An 18,100-nucleotide genomic window follows, 5' to 3' on the forward strand; every position below is an offset into this window, starting at 1 on the left:
GATGATATGTACGATAAAGGATTAAATCAGTCAATCATGGCAGATTAAGTAGTTAATCAAATTAGGTGTATAGATGGTATAACACGATAAATACATTGATCACTTAAATACCTAATCAATCCAGCCGACTATCAATGATAATCGGGTTGAGTGGTAGTTATCACTCAGTACACTATATTAATTTTTGAATTTTGAATATTATTCACCATATCTGGTCAGAAAATTTTGAATGTTTGGAAAATAACGTCAGACATGTCTGGAATATACAGGTGAAATCCCATTACTGGTTTTCACTGAGATATGGTTGTTTTAAAGTTTACCCTAGTTTCACACTGCCATCTTTCTTTATCTTAGACAAATATACTACTAATAATTTTATCTTTTCTGTACAAGCAAGCCCATGCTTTAATAAGGTTTTTCATATACTTGGATGTGCTTGATTAAAATTACATAATATAATAAAAGGTATTTAATAGATATTTAATAATCCCTGTTACTCTTGAAAGGGAGTGTTGCCGACCTCTATTCCTAATCTATATAAATAAAATCAAAGATGTCGCCACGCTCCACCCCAAATATGTGGTAACAAATTAACAAACATAAATCTGTGAATGTTTTAGGCCATCGAATTGGGCCCTGGCAAATTTGGGACCTGGGTGAAGCCAAGTATCCTGCTGGTATAACAGTAAAGTCAACAATCTGGCTTGTTGTGCCTTTAATGTACCGGTACATGTACACTGGGAAAAGCCATCAAGAACTATAAAACATTAACCAACTTTGAGCAAGATTCCTTTTAAAACAAATTAAGCACAATATGAAACTAGCCATATTACCGGTGGCAGTGACAATAATTGGAAATGTTCTAAAGCTATTTTTGCATCAGAACTTCTAACAATGTCTCATTATTTCAAAGCAACTTTATCTTCTTTTTTCTTTTTCAAACTGAAATAGTTTTGTTTATTTCGTAGCAGAAGGTCTATATATAACCATGTTATTTCAAGTGATTCCATTCTTTAGTTGAGCTTATTTGCGGACAATAAAATCGAGGTATAAGAAAGTCTTGCATTGTTAATATTAGTCTAAAAGTTTTAATTCTACTACTGTACCATATAGATAAAGTTCTATTCTTATTAGAGTTGGCCAGTTCAAAAATAGATGATGAAAGAAGAATATATTGAAAATTTCAGTCAAATTACTTTATTCTGAACAAAGTTATCACTATTGTAACTTTTGACTAGAAATGGGAGTCAATTCTCTCTTCACCGTCTCCGAGAATAGACGATCGTTTGATTGACAGGCGTTAACTCCACCTACATAATCTTGATTATCAAGTAACGTTTTCAATGGCTGTGGTTTGAGACGAGGTTGCAATTCAATTCGTATCACATTTATTTTTACTACAAATTAAAAATAAGACTTTTAATAAATAGATAAGAATGGACCAAATCAATGAGGCATAATTATAGCTGACTTCTTGTTAGCCTGCGTGTACTCTTGTACTGTAACTGGTAGGCCTGCGTAACTCCCGAACAGTGATCCAATGGAGCTGTAATTCAACTGGGGTGATGTTAGCTGCGATGTTTATCAATTTCTATAATTTTTCTGTAAACGCAAGTGACAAAAAAGCGTAGCCTATAATACCGACATCCAAACTCTCATTTTAACAACAACTAAACAAAATATCAAGGCCGTATACATGTATATCGAACTTTCAATCAAAATTGACTGACATGCGACTTCGCTCAACAGCGGTCTCGCTTCATACAATCTATCATTTAGCCTTGATCTAAAATTATTTCCGGGAGTATGACGTCAACGTAACGGTTAATCTCCGCTAACGACGCCATTTAAAAATTTAATCAATCAACGAAATCCTGTTTAAATCCAAGCCATCTGTGGGTCTACAGAGTTGATTTTGTGCTTGTGTAAATAAAGATCTAATTTATAATTTCTATGACATCTGAAGCCTAAATAAAGACTTGCAATAATCAGATTTAGCTCTTGCATAATGTATGTTTAAGTTCCCTAATATTTAGCTAACCATTCTTGAAAAATGTGAATAGCAGTTCTGTTTGTAAAAATTGAAAAAATCTTATAATCTGTCAAAGACAGAAAAGATTTGTCTCCCTTGATAGTCATTGAAATAAATAGTCCAGAGGACCTATCAAATGTCAAAGAAAGATTTAAAACTATTACGATAGATCTCTTTGATTCGTATAAAAAACAAGCCAACAGTGAGGCTGATGTCCCCCGCCGAAATAGGAAAATAATTAGAGGACACATATAAATTTATCACAAATAAGCGGAACGGACAGACAGACAAACAGACAGACGGACGAACCCATTTTAATAGTTCCCTGCTTTCTTCGAAAGGCGGGGGACAATCAAAGTAGGAGAGTTATTGTTTTCCAAAGTCTCGACCAATCAAATTGCGTATCGCTCTGCTTACCCTGAGCAGAAAATGCTCATTATCAAACTTAGTCAAGGTATTACTGTAATGAAACTATACACCAAGTTTCATCAATCTCACTTAATTAGAACTAAAGTTATCGTGTCCCAAAGCATCAACCAATCAAATTGCTTATCTCTGCTTACCCTAAGCGGAAAATGCTCATCTTCGAACTCCATCAAGGCATTGACCTAATCAACACATACACCAAGTTTGAACATTCTAGCTCAATTAGGAAGAGAGTTATCGTGCCCCAAAGTATCAACCAATCAAATTGCTTATCTCTGCTTACCCTAAGCGGAAAATGCTTATCTTCGAACTCCATCAAGGCATTGACCTAATAAACACATACACCAAGTTTGCACATTCTAGCTCAATTAAAAGTTATCGTGTCCCAAAGCATCAACCAATCAAATTGCTTATCTCTGCTTACCCTAAGCGGAAAATGCTCATCTTCGAACTCCATCAAGGCATTGACCTAATCAACACATACACCAAGTTTGAACATTCTAGCCCAATTAGGAAGAGAGTTATCGTGTCCCAAAGCATCAACCAATCAAATTGCTTATCTCTGCTTACCCTAAGCGGAATATGCTCATCTTCGAACTCCATCAAGGCATTGACCTAATAAACTCATACACGAAGTTTGAACATTCTAGCTCAATTAGGAAGAGAGTTATTGTGTCCCAAAAAGTGTGACGGACGGACAGACGGACGGACAGACAGACAGACAGACGGACGAACCCATTTTAATAGTCCCCTGCTTTCTTCGAAAGGCGGGGGACAATAAAAGTGTTGATGTTATCAATTTTATTGTGTTCATTTGTTTTATGAAGTGACTGTTTACATATAAAGTTTTAGAGAGAGGTCATTTCGGGACTAACATATGGTTCAATTTTATTTCAATAATTGTTTGCGCATAGGGGTTTTTAGCAGTGGGAGGAAATCGGTTTGACCTAGAGAAAACCCACAGGGTTGGAAAGGTGAAACTACTCCTTGTCACATACAAGCGTGGAATCGAAACCACGCAACTTGTCTCAATGATAGACCATCCAACCCCCTTCATAAAATTTTAGGTTCACAGATAGAGACAATGTCAAAATATACCAATAGCAAGAACTAACTAAAATTAGCAAACTGACTTCCACATAATATTTAAAAATTCTACACTTTATTTTGACCTAATTATAGAAGATAAGATAAGATAAGATTTTATTGTATCTAAACACCCCATAGAGGCAGCATACAAATACGAACAAAACATTATACATAATGAATATACCGGTAATAGAATGATTTTCTATAAGGAATTGGACCATTTATATGGTTTATGTTTTCGGGACATCATGCACAGATATTATTATGAGAGACAACCTATCAGTAAAGACTAATTCAACAATTAATATTCATATGATCAGTTCCTAATTAAAATGTCATTATGTCACGTACGCTAGTGATCCTAATGGAAGGGTTGTGATAGATGTGCCATTAGGGCACTGGATTTTCAAAAAGGATATCCTGGATTTGAAAGAATTTTTGGGGGGTTTTCAAACCTGCTTCGAACTTTCTGGAGCAGGGTTTGTGGTTCAGATGGAACCTGCGTTCTCATAAAGAACCTTTGACGATATAAATTCAAAGAGAAGGGTAAATGAAAAGCCTGCTGTCTGTTCAAAACTCTCCTTTCTAAAACTGGACGCATGACTAAAGATAAAAAAACCTGCTTTGAACTTTCTGGGCAGGGTTTGTGGTTCAGATGGAACCGGTGTTCTCATAAAGAACCTTTGACGATATAAATTCAAAGAGAAGGGTAAATAAAAAGCCTGCTATATGTTCAAAACTCTCCTTTCTAAAACTGGATGCATGACCAAAGAAAAAAAAAACAGCCATAAGTTAGTCTCAAATTGATCGAAGGAAAGATATTCAACGTCAATCCTTTCCTGATATAAAAGGATTACCAGGGTTAATAATTCTATAGGACAATATGTTACTATAGATAATAACTTCTATAGTGTTATTGGGCAATATGTTTCTATAGATAATGTAAACTTCTATAGTATTATTTGTTATCTTGCTGCTTTGAGAACAATGAAATTTTCCAATCATGAAGAGGATTAATATACTTTTTCTTTGAATGATAAGTCTTATGGAGAATGACGCAGTGATGACAACTGTACAAATTTAATCAATTATCTGAGTATGACCTTAATCCCATCAAAAAAAGTAGGTGAGCGTTTTTGGGGGGTATTTCAATCAAAAATTTGAAAAGAAGAAAGAACAGGAAAAACATTTTAAAAATGTATCGGATGTATCAGATCCAGAAAAATGGAAAAAAACATGTAGAAAGAGGAAAGGTTATCATTTGTATCACAAAGGTTTCAAATAAATTTATATCTTGTTTAGATCAAAAGACAGCACAAGTTGACATTTTCAGCAAATAGTTACCTTGGAGCCCAACACTAGAAAATAAGATTACTGGTATAGTTATTAACCATGTATTTAATTAGCTGTTGTTAATTCTGTGTGTGTTTAAAGGTTAAATGATCAGATTTTATCAGAACAAAAATATAATGAGAAAAAAACGTAATACCAGATTTAATACAATTCAGATTAAATAAATCTTTTGCCAAAAAATATAATTTTCTGTTATCAGTTTAACATTTCACTTTTCTGTACTAACCGCGCTGATGAAGATGGAAAAGAACTTAAAAGGTAATTCATTCAAACAAACTGCGCTAATGAAGACGGAAAAGAACTTAAAGGCAATCATTCAAAATAACATTCGATCTTAAGAAGGGATAACTTGGTATTTGCCGAAACATTTCTGTTAACTACATCATTGACCATTAGTGTAGCCAGAAATCATGCTAGGCACTCTCCTTTATCAGAAATAACAAATGATGTGCCACCTCCCCTCAAAGGCATTCCGGTTGTGTGGTTTGGATACTGGACTCACAAACAGACTGTTCTGGGTTTAAATACCAGTACTGGCATGGGCTGAGAAAAACCATATGGATTTTTCAAAACCTGTTTCTCACTTGTTTGTGAACTCTTGACTATATAACTTTCTGTAACCCTTAAGATAAAAACCTACTCCTTGCAGTGTTTCATTTAATCAAATGTTGCATAGAAAAGGGCATTTAAGAATTGTTAAAGAAGATAGGTCCAGATGAGGTAACAGAGCTATTGGTCTTGAAAGAATTGAATCCTAGCGTAGGATGTATGTATAAACACACCACCATAAAAAGAGTGACATTAATGATTGATTTATCTATTACACTATGATATGACCAATGAAGTTTATTTAGCTCTTGACCAGAATCAATTTAACACCAGTCTAATTGATGAATTGGTGATTCTGTTCCACTACATCTTATGATTGATCGACACAGCCTCATAAATAAATTGTCCTCCAATTACAATGTTTTGTCTAAACAATGCTAGAATTGATTAGGTTGGTAAATGATTTTTTTACTTGTACACTTGCAAGTAATTAACTGTATACAGGCTAATTAGTGCTGACCTATCAGTCAATATGTCAAACACGCTCTTTGTTCTTTAACTGATAGAAAATTGGATGAATGCCATTTTGAATTATGACTATATTTATTTTCCTTCTGTAAAAATGTATTTTATCAAACTGAATAAATAAAAGTGTGACTAATATTTTTTTTTCAATGGTTTTTACAGCAATGCTGATATTGAGATGATGAAATTTTAGTGTCATGAATAACTGGTGTTGATCATGTTAGATGGACAAAATGTCTCTTGAATTCTTCTTTTCAGAAACTCAATTTGCAAGAGGACTGATATATGCCCTGCCTGTGTCCCCAGTCCATTTCCTTTTACCCTTCTCTCTGCTCCAAAAAAACCCCACGCTTATTTCACTAGATATTAAATTTAATCATACATTATTTTTAACAATCAATGTTTTTAACTTAAGTGTTTGTTCATATGCACATACATCATAATGCCCAGTGTTAGATCTTTTTGCTGGTTTACACTAGTTTTAGTAGAAATCATATACGAAGTGGGGTGGGTTTTCTGTGCAATAATAACAAGTATGTTGAGCAGGTGTCATATATAGCACGCTTCATTCGTTAACAAGTTAAACACCTCGGCCTGCGGCCTCTGGTTAAACCTGTTAACTCATGAAAGTCGTACTATAAATATAACATATTTGAGACCTGTAATAATAGTATTTTTCCATTAAAAATACTTATCGGAGCATAATGGATGAGCCTTTTAACCTCGACAAAGGCATATATCTTTAAGCACAATTTTGTCATGATTTATTCAGTAATTTCTTCAATGTTCGTTCGTAAATAGAAACTTTAATGTTTTTTGTAAGATAATTCTCTTCAAAAAGTTCAAATAATACTGAGATTAAAACTGTTCAAATGTAGAGCATATCAACAGTTTTAACTTATCAACGATTTACTGGCTTTATAAATTAACTATAAAAAGACACTTTATTCTGACTCGGAACATAAATCTTAAGCCTGCAGTGTGTTTACAAGTGTTGTTGTTCTAAAGTGGAACAGAGAGAACTACTTTTTATCTCAAATCTGCAAAAAATAACTTCTGTATTAATCTGTTTTAATGGTATTTACAATCTGATTAAAATACAGATCTATATTTCGTTTTGTTTTTTTTATACTTTCGATGGCCTACACTACATGAAGATCTAACAAGTTATAGCCATAGGTCATGTCAGGGGTCAAAAGACCGACTTATGACCCTTTTGACGTCAGACATTTGATTAACCAATCAGCATCGATGTTACTAGTGGATTACCCACAGTTCCGTGAAAAACACGCCTAAAGCTCGCCGTAACAGACCGTTTCATTGGCTTATCCCTGACACCATTCAGAACACGAGTTACATAACAACTCTTCCAGATCCAAGTGTAGTAAAGACAAGTAAAATAGTAACTATAACTGTAGTAACTATAAAAACGAAACGAAATAGGATCTGTGACAGTAAGAACCCTAGTCAGCAATAAACAGTATTCTGTCCTGTGTAATTCTATGTTGAGATCCAATTTATCTCAAACTGAGCTTGACCGTTCAAAAAAATAAATCTTATTTCTTTTGATTGTATAATTGTCGTGATCTGTTTTAATGACCTCAAGTTTCAGACATATAACATCTAGAGATCCAACAATCAACATGATAGGCAAATGAGCATCACCATAAGTATTTGAAGTTGAACAAATTTTAGATGTTTGAAATCGATTTTCTGAACTAAATAAAATATTCTGAGATGTTCGGATTTAGGGAAATTTTCTGAACACACTGAGATTTTCTGAATTTTACTGAACTTTTATTTTTATTTGGTTCTGAACTTAAACTTACTGGGAACTTACAAGTTTTTGGTAAGCAAGTTAACTAATCTCTAGATTTAATTCTACAAGACCTACAAGGCCGTAAAACTACTGTAAAAATATTATAATGCATTTCTCTCCCATCATATATGCTGTACAGGATTCACGTAATTCCTATGCTGTTTTTATTTAATATGACAGTTCGAAGAGCAGTACTTCATATCTAACTACCCTTTATTTGAAGATCATAATAATCATAGCGACTTTGTTCTAGAAAATCCTTATGACACTAGGTGATCAAATAGTGAATGACAAACAATGGACCACTTCACGCCTTTGATGAGATTCCCACATATCAATTAACTTTTATTATTCTACTACCAGACACTCATCATTAATTATCAACACAACACTTAGTATAATCTGTATACAACTCTATAACACCAATCATGAGATTATGTGGCTTCTATACATGTGCATTATTCTGTACTGGCCATACAATTTCATAGTTACATAGTGGAGGTCGATCATGGCCATGTTTAAAAATTGGATTTTGAAAAAAAGGCTATTTTCTTGGCATGCAAAATGATCTAGCTATGGTCATTTTCCATAGTCCTAGGTCTTGACCGGCATATACATGGTAGATGTTCTGAACTAATGAAGACATATAATGTATGTTCTGAATTATTATTGATGTTCTGAACTAATGCAGATATAAATTTTCTGAACTAATGCTGATATTATAGATATTTAAACTAATGTATATTTTATATATAGATATTCTAAACTTTATATGTAATATAATTTGGCACAACACTGGATTTTAAAAAAAGCATGAACAGAAATATTCTGAAACTTATCAACTATTTTCAAGTTTATTTAAACTTTTTGAGTTGCTGCGGAGATTTATCGAAATATTCAAAATTTACGTGGAAATGCAATGATTTATTGAGTGAATTTATGACAGCGTTTTAATTTTTTGAGCGACTTGTTGAACCACTCAGTGCAGATTATTTTAAATGTTCACTAAAAAAATCAAATATGTACTTAAGGGTGGGGTTAGATAATTCCAAATAAACTTTAAACATGAGGCCAACAAATGAAAAGGTCATTCATGTTTAAAAGGTTATACATAAATTGACTGGGCCAACTATATAATGGTGTCGGTTTATCAAAAATGGTGTATTCCTTTTATACTATATCAACCAAAAAATGTGCAATTACATTGAAAGGTTTCAGATTTAAACATTTAGGTTTTCAACAAAAACCGGTACACAGATACCTATGTCTGATATGAAGTTAAAAACTGAACGACATAATACCACTGGTTGTTCTATTACATTCATCAAGTCTTCAATACAAATAATCTCCAAGGCGCCACAGCTACTCAGTGAGTAAGGCGTTGGTTCACTAACCAGGAGGTCTACGGTTCGATCCGGTGTGGGCCGAGAAACTTCCTTGGGATTTTCCAGAGTGGTTACAACTTGTTAGTGAAGTAGGACTGAGGGCCTAACAAGGAACAGTGATCTAGTCCCAGGCACATAAAAGAACTTTTGACATTTGGAATTCAATTGCTCATTAGGCAAAATTTCCCTCAAAGCACTGCATATATGGAGCAGAAAAGTAGGATGTTAAAACCAATTTCATTTAATTCATTCACTAATCTCTGCAGATTGTTAAATTATCAAAAAAAACATCAATTTTCTTTTAACTTCGATCAATTTTGTCAATATCTAGAACAAACAATAATCATTCATCTATGGATCAAATATTGATAATATATTGTTAATGACAATCGTAGAAAAGGTTTATTTTTCTTTAAAACTAAGCTGATCAATCTTTCAAAAAAAAAAAAATTATGTCAAAACAGATCTTACACTTTTACAGCTTAAAAGATATAAATTGACTATTTGTAGGTCTCAGTTTGATCTGAAAAATTAACTCAGAAAAAGAACAAAAGTGGTCTTAGATTAATATTTCAGCTTTATATATAAATTTAGGGTGTAATACCTAATCTGTTTTTTTAAAAGTAAACTACTGTCATTATTACACTATAATGAACATTACATCTGGTTTTAAACAGACTGACAGCTTAATATAATCTGCATGGTGATTAAGAGAACATGTTTTAGTACAAATAAAGTTAACCTGATTTAAGGGTATCGATAATTGAATTGCTATTTTCCTTAAGATAGCTCATCATCCTATAATACTAAAATCCTTTAACAGGATATAATGTGTTTCCTGGATTATATCAAATCCGTTAGATATTTTTTCATCAAAGACTAGGTCGTCTTTAACCAGACATAGATCATCAGGAATACATTGACATTGTTACTGGAGACATATAAACCTTTGATCTTTAGCGGTTATAAAATAAGCATATAAAATCCTATGAGGTCTTATTCTTACGGATTATTATATGACATTATACAAGTCTGCAGTAAAGTTTTTTCGCAGCCACTACCATCACTGAGAGGGATGAACTAGGGTTAAGAGGGTTAGTTAATGAGGCCTCTATACTAACTTATTTTTTACTCCCAATAAAATTATGAAACTATTAAAAAAGCAAAACATTTCATAGTTACTGAAATGACAAAATGACAATTCAGATCAGATATCATTTTATTATGATTGTAACAGCTTGACACTGTTTTGACTTGTGTCATAACTTATGGTAACCTACATTGATTACTACTTCAAGTGGGTATACATAGTTGATTTTTACGATTCTTTTTCTACATTTCAGATTTCTAGAAATTGTGAATATTTTGGTATATTACTATTAATTCATTTTATTGAATTATTATATCAAATATTTCCTGAATTGATTTAATTCCATTTGTTTTAACATGAAAAATGATTTAATTCCATTTGTTTTAACATGACAAATGATTTAAATGTGAATATTCCTATATTTGTGTGAGCAGTATGACTAGTGCACATATTGAAATAATTAACAAATGGTTGATCCATTAGACAATTCGACTTTTAGAGCTTTTAAAGGATTACCAAGTCCGAGACAATCTGTGTAATGGATACCTCTTTAACAAGACAAGGTCAGTGTATATATTACTACCCCAGCCTCCCACAGTTGATATGGACATTCTTATATTTCTCATGACCTTAAACACTGAGTATAGATTTCAAGTCAATCGAATATAAACTTTAGCCTCTAGAGCGTCCACAAGCGATGACAATATACGACCACATTTCAATGTGAGCCTATAAAAAGGTACCGGTATATTAAAGAAATATAACATACCCAAACCTGGTACTTCCTCATCTATATATTCTACTTTCTTATCAGGATACTTGGCATCATCTGATGTATTACTAAGAAGTCTGGCAGCTTCTCTTGAATTGTTGTTTGGAAAATCATTTTTCGTGTGGTTACCAGAGCTATTCATAACTCTGAAAAAAACAAAAACAATAAAGACATGAACATAAGATGTAGTGACGGGTATGAGTGTATGAGGGAATTTATGTAGGCTAATAGTAGTTTCGAAGAATTCGTGTTCGTCTGGATCGATGTCTTTGGCTCGTAATTGGACTCTCACTTGAAGGAATTCCCCATCACACATTTTTATACTAATTACGACTAAAACATTCAAACACGATCAAAAACACACTTTTATGGATAACAATTACTATGGTTTATTTCACTGCGACGTTTCAACAAGGTTGAAACTGTCGCAGTGAAATAAACCATAGTAATTGTTATCCATAAAATTGTGTTTTTGATTATGTTCCAATTACTAAATGCCATTCAAAGAATATATTCAAACACGATAATCTTCTCTTAACTAGAAATATGACCATTTCTTTAATTTCTTTTTCTAGCTTTCAAAATAGCAAACAGGGATTGCAATTATGCTAATATCTGTTGAGTTGGTATTTCCATGAATTAAATTTTATTTGTCGTTTTCAAATAGCATGCAGTACAAACACTATGTCATACATTAGACACTGCTATCTGATGCGGACATATCCTGTTTCTGATCTCTCCACAGTATTCACACAACTTCATTTTACTGATTGACAGAATGAAATATAATCTTATATACTCAGCCAAATAAAAAATTTGACACTCGGGATTTTTGGGCCTAGATTTTTAATATTTGGTTTAAGGCAACTATTTTAGTGTTATGTTGTGCACAGACGACCTTGACATCAACAGAAAGCAAGAATACGTCTCGCCGAAAGTCCTTGACATTGATAACGTTCGTGATGTCACAGTACCCCCCAAAATGAAATTCACAGACTTGTACAACAATCGGAATAAAGTGTTTAGTAACGGTTGTGGCCACTTCTAGGGTCTCGTACTGCCACACAACATCTTCTCATGGATCTCAGAACATTAGTAAACACTACCCGAGGAAGACGTCGCCACTGCTCAGCAAGAGCATGTTGAAGGTCCTGCAACTTCAGTGGTGGATTCACTTGCTGACGAACACATTAACCCAGTTCGTCCCAGATGTGTTCAATAGGATTAAGGTCGGGGCTAAGCGACAGCCAATCCAGGACTTGGACACCGGCATTTCTTAAAAAATTCTGGGTAGCAATTGCTGTATGGGGTCGAGCATTGTAGTTGAAACGTTAGTCCAGGCCCATGTCTCTGCATAAACGGAAGAAGAACAGGTTGCAAAATCTGATCCCTGTACTGGACAGCATTTAAGTTCCCTTGGACAAGAACATGTGCACAAAAAAAACCACTGTCTTTGAGTAAATCTTATGTGTCTTGTGGCCCACACAAGTCGGTTACGGCGATGAAGAGGTGTCAATATTGGTCCATTATAGGGCCTCCGAGCTCGAAGACCAGCAGCCTGCAAGCGATTTCGAACAGTTTGTGCAGCTACCCTTCCACCAAACATCTCTCTACTTGTGGAGGTTGCAGTGACAAATCTGTTTCTAAGATGACATAATCGTATTGCTTGATCTTCCTGGAGTGATGTCACACGTGGCGCTCCCGCCCTTGGGTGGTCGGCAATAGTTCCAGTTTGAAGCACTCTCATTCTAAGATTAATTATTGTCTGGCGTGAACAATTAAAGGCTCTTGTAACAGTGACCACAGACTGACCAGCATTGAGCCTACCTATAGCACGTAGACGTTCTACATTTGAAAGGCGCGGCATTTTCTAACAAAGATGAAAATAACAATTTTAATTTGTTTTTCCAGTTCAAGTTACGTGTGTTTGCACATGTTTTTCAGGTTTTTCATCTTTATATGCTCAAAAGTCACGTGATCCATGTGACTTTACAATTTTATGAAATTAAAGGCTTCTTACTACTTACTATTGTTAGAAACACTTTAATATTTATTTGACTTACCAGAAAAAAAAATTTGTTGAAATTCATCAGTGTCAAGTTTTTAATTTGTCTGAGTATATATATTGCCATATCAATCAATATCATAGTTTTATCATTTGATTTTTCCTGATTATTATAAATAAATATCCTATTATTAGAGAACAATAAGGAAACAACTGCTGGTTGATATGTCTCTCAGTCAGACATCATAAATGTCAAAATAGCACAAACTACAACTCTCTCTCTCTCTCTCAAAAAAACAATATTGACCAGATTTAGGATGAGGTGTGTCATAGTTTAAAGTTATATACTTCTAGGTTCTCTTCAACTAGAAACAGTGCATAAAATAAGTTACCAATGTGCTGTGATTAACCAGAAATATGCAGTCATCATCTCCATTTTGTGTTGAAATGAAATGACATTATCAAAAACCATGTGTTACATAAAATGCATACCTTTCTACTATTTGTTTTTTAATATTTTTTCATATGATAATCTTGTACAATTGAAAGATGCGCATATCCAAGACTTAAGTAATCATTAATAGTAATCAAAACTTTCTGTGGTATTGAAACTACGCTTTTAATCCATGACAGTATGCATAATTGGTTAGAATAATCATTGAAATGAAACGGGATTTACCGTTTAACTTCCTACTTTTCTATACTAACCAAGCTAGTGAAGACAGGCATATGTCATGCAGTGTGTTATGAGATCAATGGCGCTATGGCCTATACTCTTGTTTAGAAATCTATCTTTTATATGCATGCACAGGACCTTGTTTTTTTGTCTCCTATGTATGATCTGCCAGATCTTCTGTCCTGCACCACTGACAAGAGAAACCCACATGGAAAATCCTGAGGCACGATCAAGTCCAACACCTTACTCATTGAGTCACCAGACCCAGAACATAAGATGCACGTTTTTTTTTCTTGTTTTATATCCTGACTTGGAGACAGATGTCAGACTACTGTTGGATAATATAAAGAAAAACATTTCAATATGGATTACCCAACATTTAACTGGTCAGACAGAAAATTTCTGTCATCCCATGTTCTTCGAATGTGATCCATAATTAAAAAAATTTAACCATTATTTTGATTCATTTAAATTTCTATCAATTATAATTTAAACAATGCCAAAATTTCAATCAAATAATGATTGATTGTTGAGGCATGTTTCTAGCTTCAATATACTTACATGCTTACTGAACAGTTGTTAATATCCATGTTAGAACTTAATCTACCATATATCCTATCTATGCTTTGTTTATGACAGTCAATTATGATCCTCTGCGAATCGAAAGATTCAGCATCTCTAACCTATTGAGTAGCTGCCTTATAATTCTTATTGGACATTGATTTTACACAATCTTTAATGAGTTTCACAGTTTTAACTATATAAATCCAACCAATACAAGGAAATCCATCAATTTTCTTTCATCAGTTAGATGCTATCATGGGATGTTAACAGAATGATTTGTAGAAAACCCAACATAAAGCCTCACTGGAAACTCATAATAACTAACACCACTGCCTTGATTCTCGTCATATCAGCACGATACTAAATAAGACAATTTTCTGAATGTGTCGTATGATGCTGAACAGATCAATATTAAATAAATCGCTGAAGTCTCGCCAACTTTTCAGCGCTGCATTTGCCTGAAACTATTTTAATATTGATTAATATTTGTATTAGTTACCATAAGCATATTGTATTCTCTCTTCCTTAAAAACACCTGTCATCTTACTAAATTAGCTTATACGGCACACAAATACAAAAAAAAACGTAATTAAATTAACAATCCCAAAATAAATAGAAAACACTCATTAATTACCGACACATTTATTTTTTTGTAAAGTATTGTGCAATCATTTTGTTAATCAGTCTGCATAATCTAAGCAGAAAATCAAGGTACATTGTAGGTGTTTAAGACTATAAAAAGATTGATCACTGGATTACTTAAATAATACTACCTATATTATCAACAATAATCAATATTAGTAATAGTTATACCGAATGAAATGGGGTTTAACGTCCTACTGTTTTGCTCCGAACTGGGCTAATGAAGACGGGCATACGCCATACAGTGTGCTATGAGGGAAATTTTGCCCGGACAGCGGCACTACGGCCTACTCTTATATCGAATTCCAACTGTCAAGGGATCTTTTACGTGCACGCCAATGTGTACACGGGACCTCGGTTTTTCGTCTCATCCGAATGACTAGACAGCTGTCCTTGTCAGGCCCTCCGTCCTGCATCACTGACAAGGGGAAACCACGCCGGAAAATAATAGTTATACCCTGAGTACAGCCATATCTTTAATATGGTTCACCATACCTTGATGTCCGATTGGGCATATTCTCGGTCAAACGTTTACACATCCACATGACAGAACTTTTACGGTAGATACATCCATACCAGCATCCGTGCTCCAATCAATGGTTGTGTAAGCAGGACGTTGATTGTCAAAGGAATGTATCTTTAACTAAAGCTTTGTCACAAATATGATACATCAAATAACAGTTATATTGCTCTTCTGAGTGAAAGGGTTGTACCATGAATCTGCCATGTACACAAGTCAATAGTTCCAAATCTGGAACTAAAAGCTTTCATGAGGAGCAACCAAACTTGTTTTGGAATTTGTATTTTTTCCTGAAGAAATAGGAATCAAAATTTGTAATAGTTATTGCTGTAACCGAAAAATTCAAATTAGATTGGCTTATAGCTAATTAAAGAAATAAAATTGTTTCTCCCGAAATAACCTAAACAATTCAAGCTAATGTTACCTCAATTTCTCTCTTGACCTTTTCTTAATCAAAAATCGTAATTCCATGGTCATTTCTCTTAATAAAAATTCTCAGCTAATTGAATCTATGTAATGAATTAATAAATCAATATATAATTAATGGTAAGATGAGAAATATACGGCTACTGATTGATTTGACCATGTCACACGATATCTACATATTTGATTAATATCTTATCTTATTGTTCCTAATCATTATACTTAATATTGTAAGATGAATACTTAATTTGTCTACTGACAACTAATATCAAAAAGTTCTACACTCGTAAGTAAAAATAGTAAATTTAATAGGCCTACAGACCAAAAATATTGAAAATGAATCAGTTTTTTAGCTGTAAACACAAATATGGTGCTCTCTCTGATGTCTAAATTGCGTATGCTTGATAACAGCTATTGAAATCTTATCAAAATGTCCTGGTGGATAATAGTAATATGGTATTATCATTCTTAATCCCTTATCATCCTTTCTGTAAGGTAGGTAAAAAGTAAATATAATATAGGGTAAGTAAAAAGCGGCATATGTCTATTCTTTACACCCGTCTTACTTTTAAAGCAATGATTTGAAAGCTTCTGGGCGTATTTGCTGTTGTGGGCTGGAATAGCGCTGAACCTTTAAATTTTTAATCCAAGAACGTAGAGTCTTAACTTGTCTTTGACCTTAAAATAAATGAAATGGAGTTTAACGTCTTGCTTTTCTGTACGGTACACTTGTTAATGAAGACGGGCATGCGCCATTCAGTTGGCTATGAGCGAAATTTTTCCCGAACAGAAGCACTACACCTTACTCTTTTTTGGGGGCTGCCAATAGTATACTAGGCATTTTTCATCAACAGGCCATACGGCCTGTATCACCAACAAGGGGGAACTGGGCAGGAAAATCCACAAGGAACTTTTATGCCGAACACCAGACCTCCTGGTTACTGAGCAAACACCATACCCACTGAGCCACTGCGGCATATCTTGTTTGAAGAAATGACATCCCAATCCCTTTTTTGCATATTGCGACGCTCCCGGAGAAGGCACCACAATCTCCATACATTCACCTAAGGAATCAATTGTGTGACCATAATGCACAAGTGACTGGCAAACTAGAGCTTAAAACACTATTCTGCAGATATCAACACCCATCTCTCCCTGTGACTATATTTTCCATGGTAACAAAATAACCAGCATGATGCCGTGAATGTTTTAGGCCATCGAATTTGGGCCCCGGGTGAATCACCCTTTGTCGCTGTTCTGCACCCACATATATGTGGTATCAAAGTAACCAGCATGACCCTGTGAATGTTTTTGGCCATCGAATTTGCGCCCCGAGCAAATTGGCCCTGAGTAACGATTCGTCGCTGCTCTCCAACCAGCATGATCCCATGAATGTTTTACGCCATCGAATTTGGGCCCCGGCGAATTTGGTTAAATGGCAAGTTTGTTTCAAGGGCGAATTTGGCCCTCGGTGAATTGGGCCCCTGACAAATTTTGACCCCTGGCGATTTGGGCCCCAGGCGAATTGAACCCCTGTCAAATTTCGGCCACAGGCGAAGCAGTGTATAAGGCTAGTAGGTAATAATACAGGTAATCTGTCGATGCTCTGACTAACATCCCAAATCTTGCTCTCATATTTAAAATTCATAAGAACTACGCCAATGATAAATTATATTTTTTAATTCATTACAGCAATATAGATACATTGATGAACGTGGTGGTTCAGTATCTTCGCATATTAATCATGTTATTAATTACCTATTTCTTATTTGAACTATCAATAGGTTATAGCTCATGTTTCTTGTGGGACTATGTTATTATCAACTGTGTGTAGAAATGAAACTTTCGCATCTATACGCATTTGTAAATTGTGTATGCTTGCATGACAACGGCTATTGAAATCTTGTCAAAAGGTCCTGTGTGTATAATAGTAAATATTGTATTTTTAGTTTTAAAATCCCTTATTATCCATGGTGTAAGGTAGGTAAAAACATAAATACAATTATTGATTTAAATTTTTCTGGGCATATTTGCTGTTGTAGGCTGGCACAGATGGTGGTGGTGGTGGTGGGCAACTAGCAAAGTGCGACTGAAGCTACGAGCGCTGAACCTGTAAGTTTTCACTCTAAGAAGGCATACACCCAACAGATGCACGACCATTCGCGACTGGTGATTGACAAATTTGAGCCTGAACACAACTCAGAGCGTTTGATCATCCCACACCCCATCG

The 18,100-nt window shown here is 34.3% G+C and overlaps 1 protein-coding gene across 5 annotated transcripts in view; it reads right to left on the reverse strand.

The window, feature by feature from the left end:
* The window catches only part of LOC126818452 (solute carrier family 4 member 11), a 56,621-nt gene that overhangs the window by 24,076 nt on the left and 14,445 nt on the right, over window positions 1–18,100 (reverse strand). For all 5 annotated transcript variants that reach the window (XM_056100174.1, XM_050545873.2, XM_050545871.2 and 2 more), the window contains exon 2: window positions 11,038–11,186. In XM_056100174.1, the coding sequence (XP_055956149.1) occupies window positions 11,038–11,182 (145 nt within the window). In that variant the 5' untranslated portion in view covers window positions 11,183–11,186. The remainder of the gene's footprint in view (window positions 1–11,037; window positions 11,187–18,100) is intronic.

Source organism: Patella vulgata, chromosome 4, assembly GCF_932274485.2.
Source record: "Patella vulgata chromosome 4, xgPatVulg1.2, whole genome shotgun sequence".
NCBI classification, from domain to species: Eukaryota; Metazoa; Mollusca; class Gastropoda; family Patellidae; genus Patella; species Patella vulgata.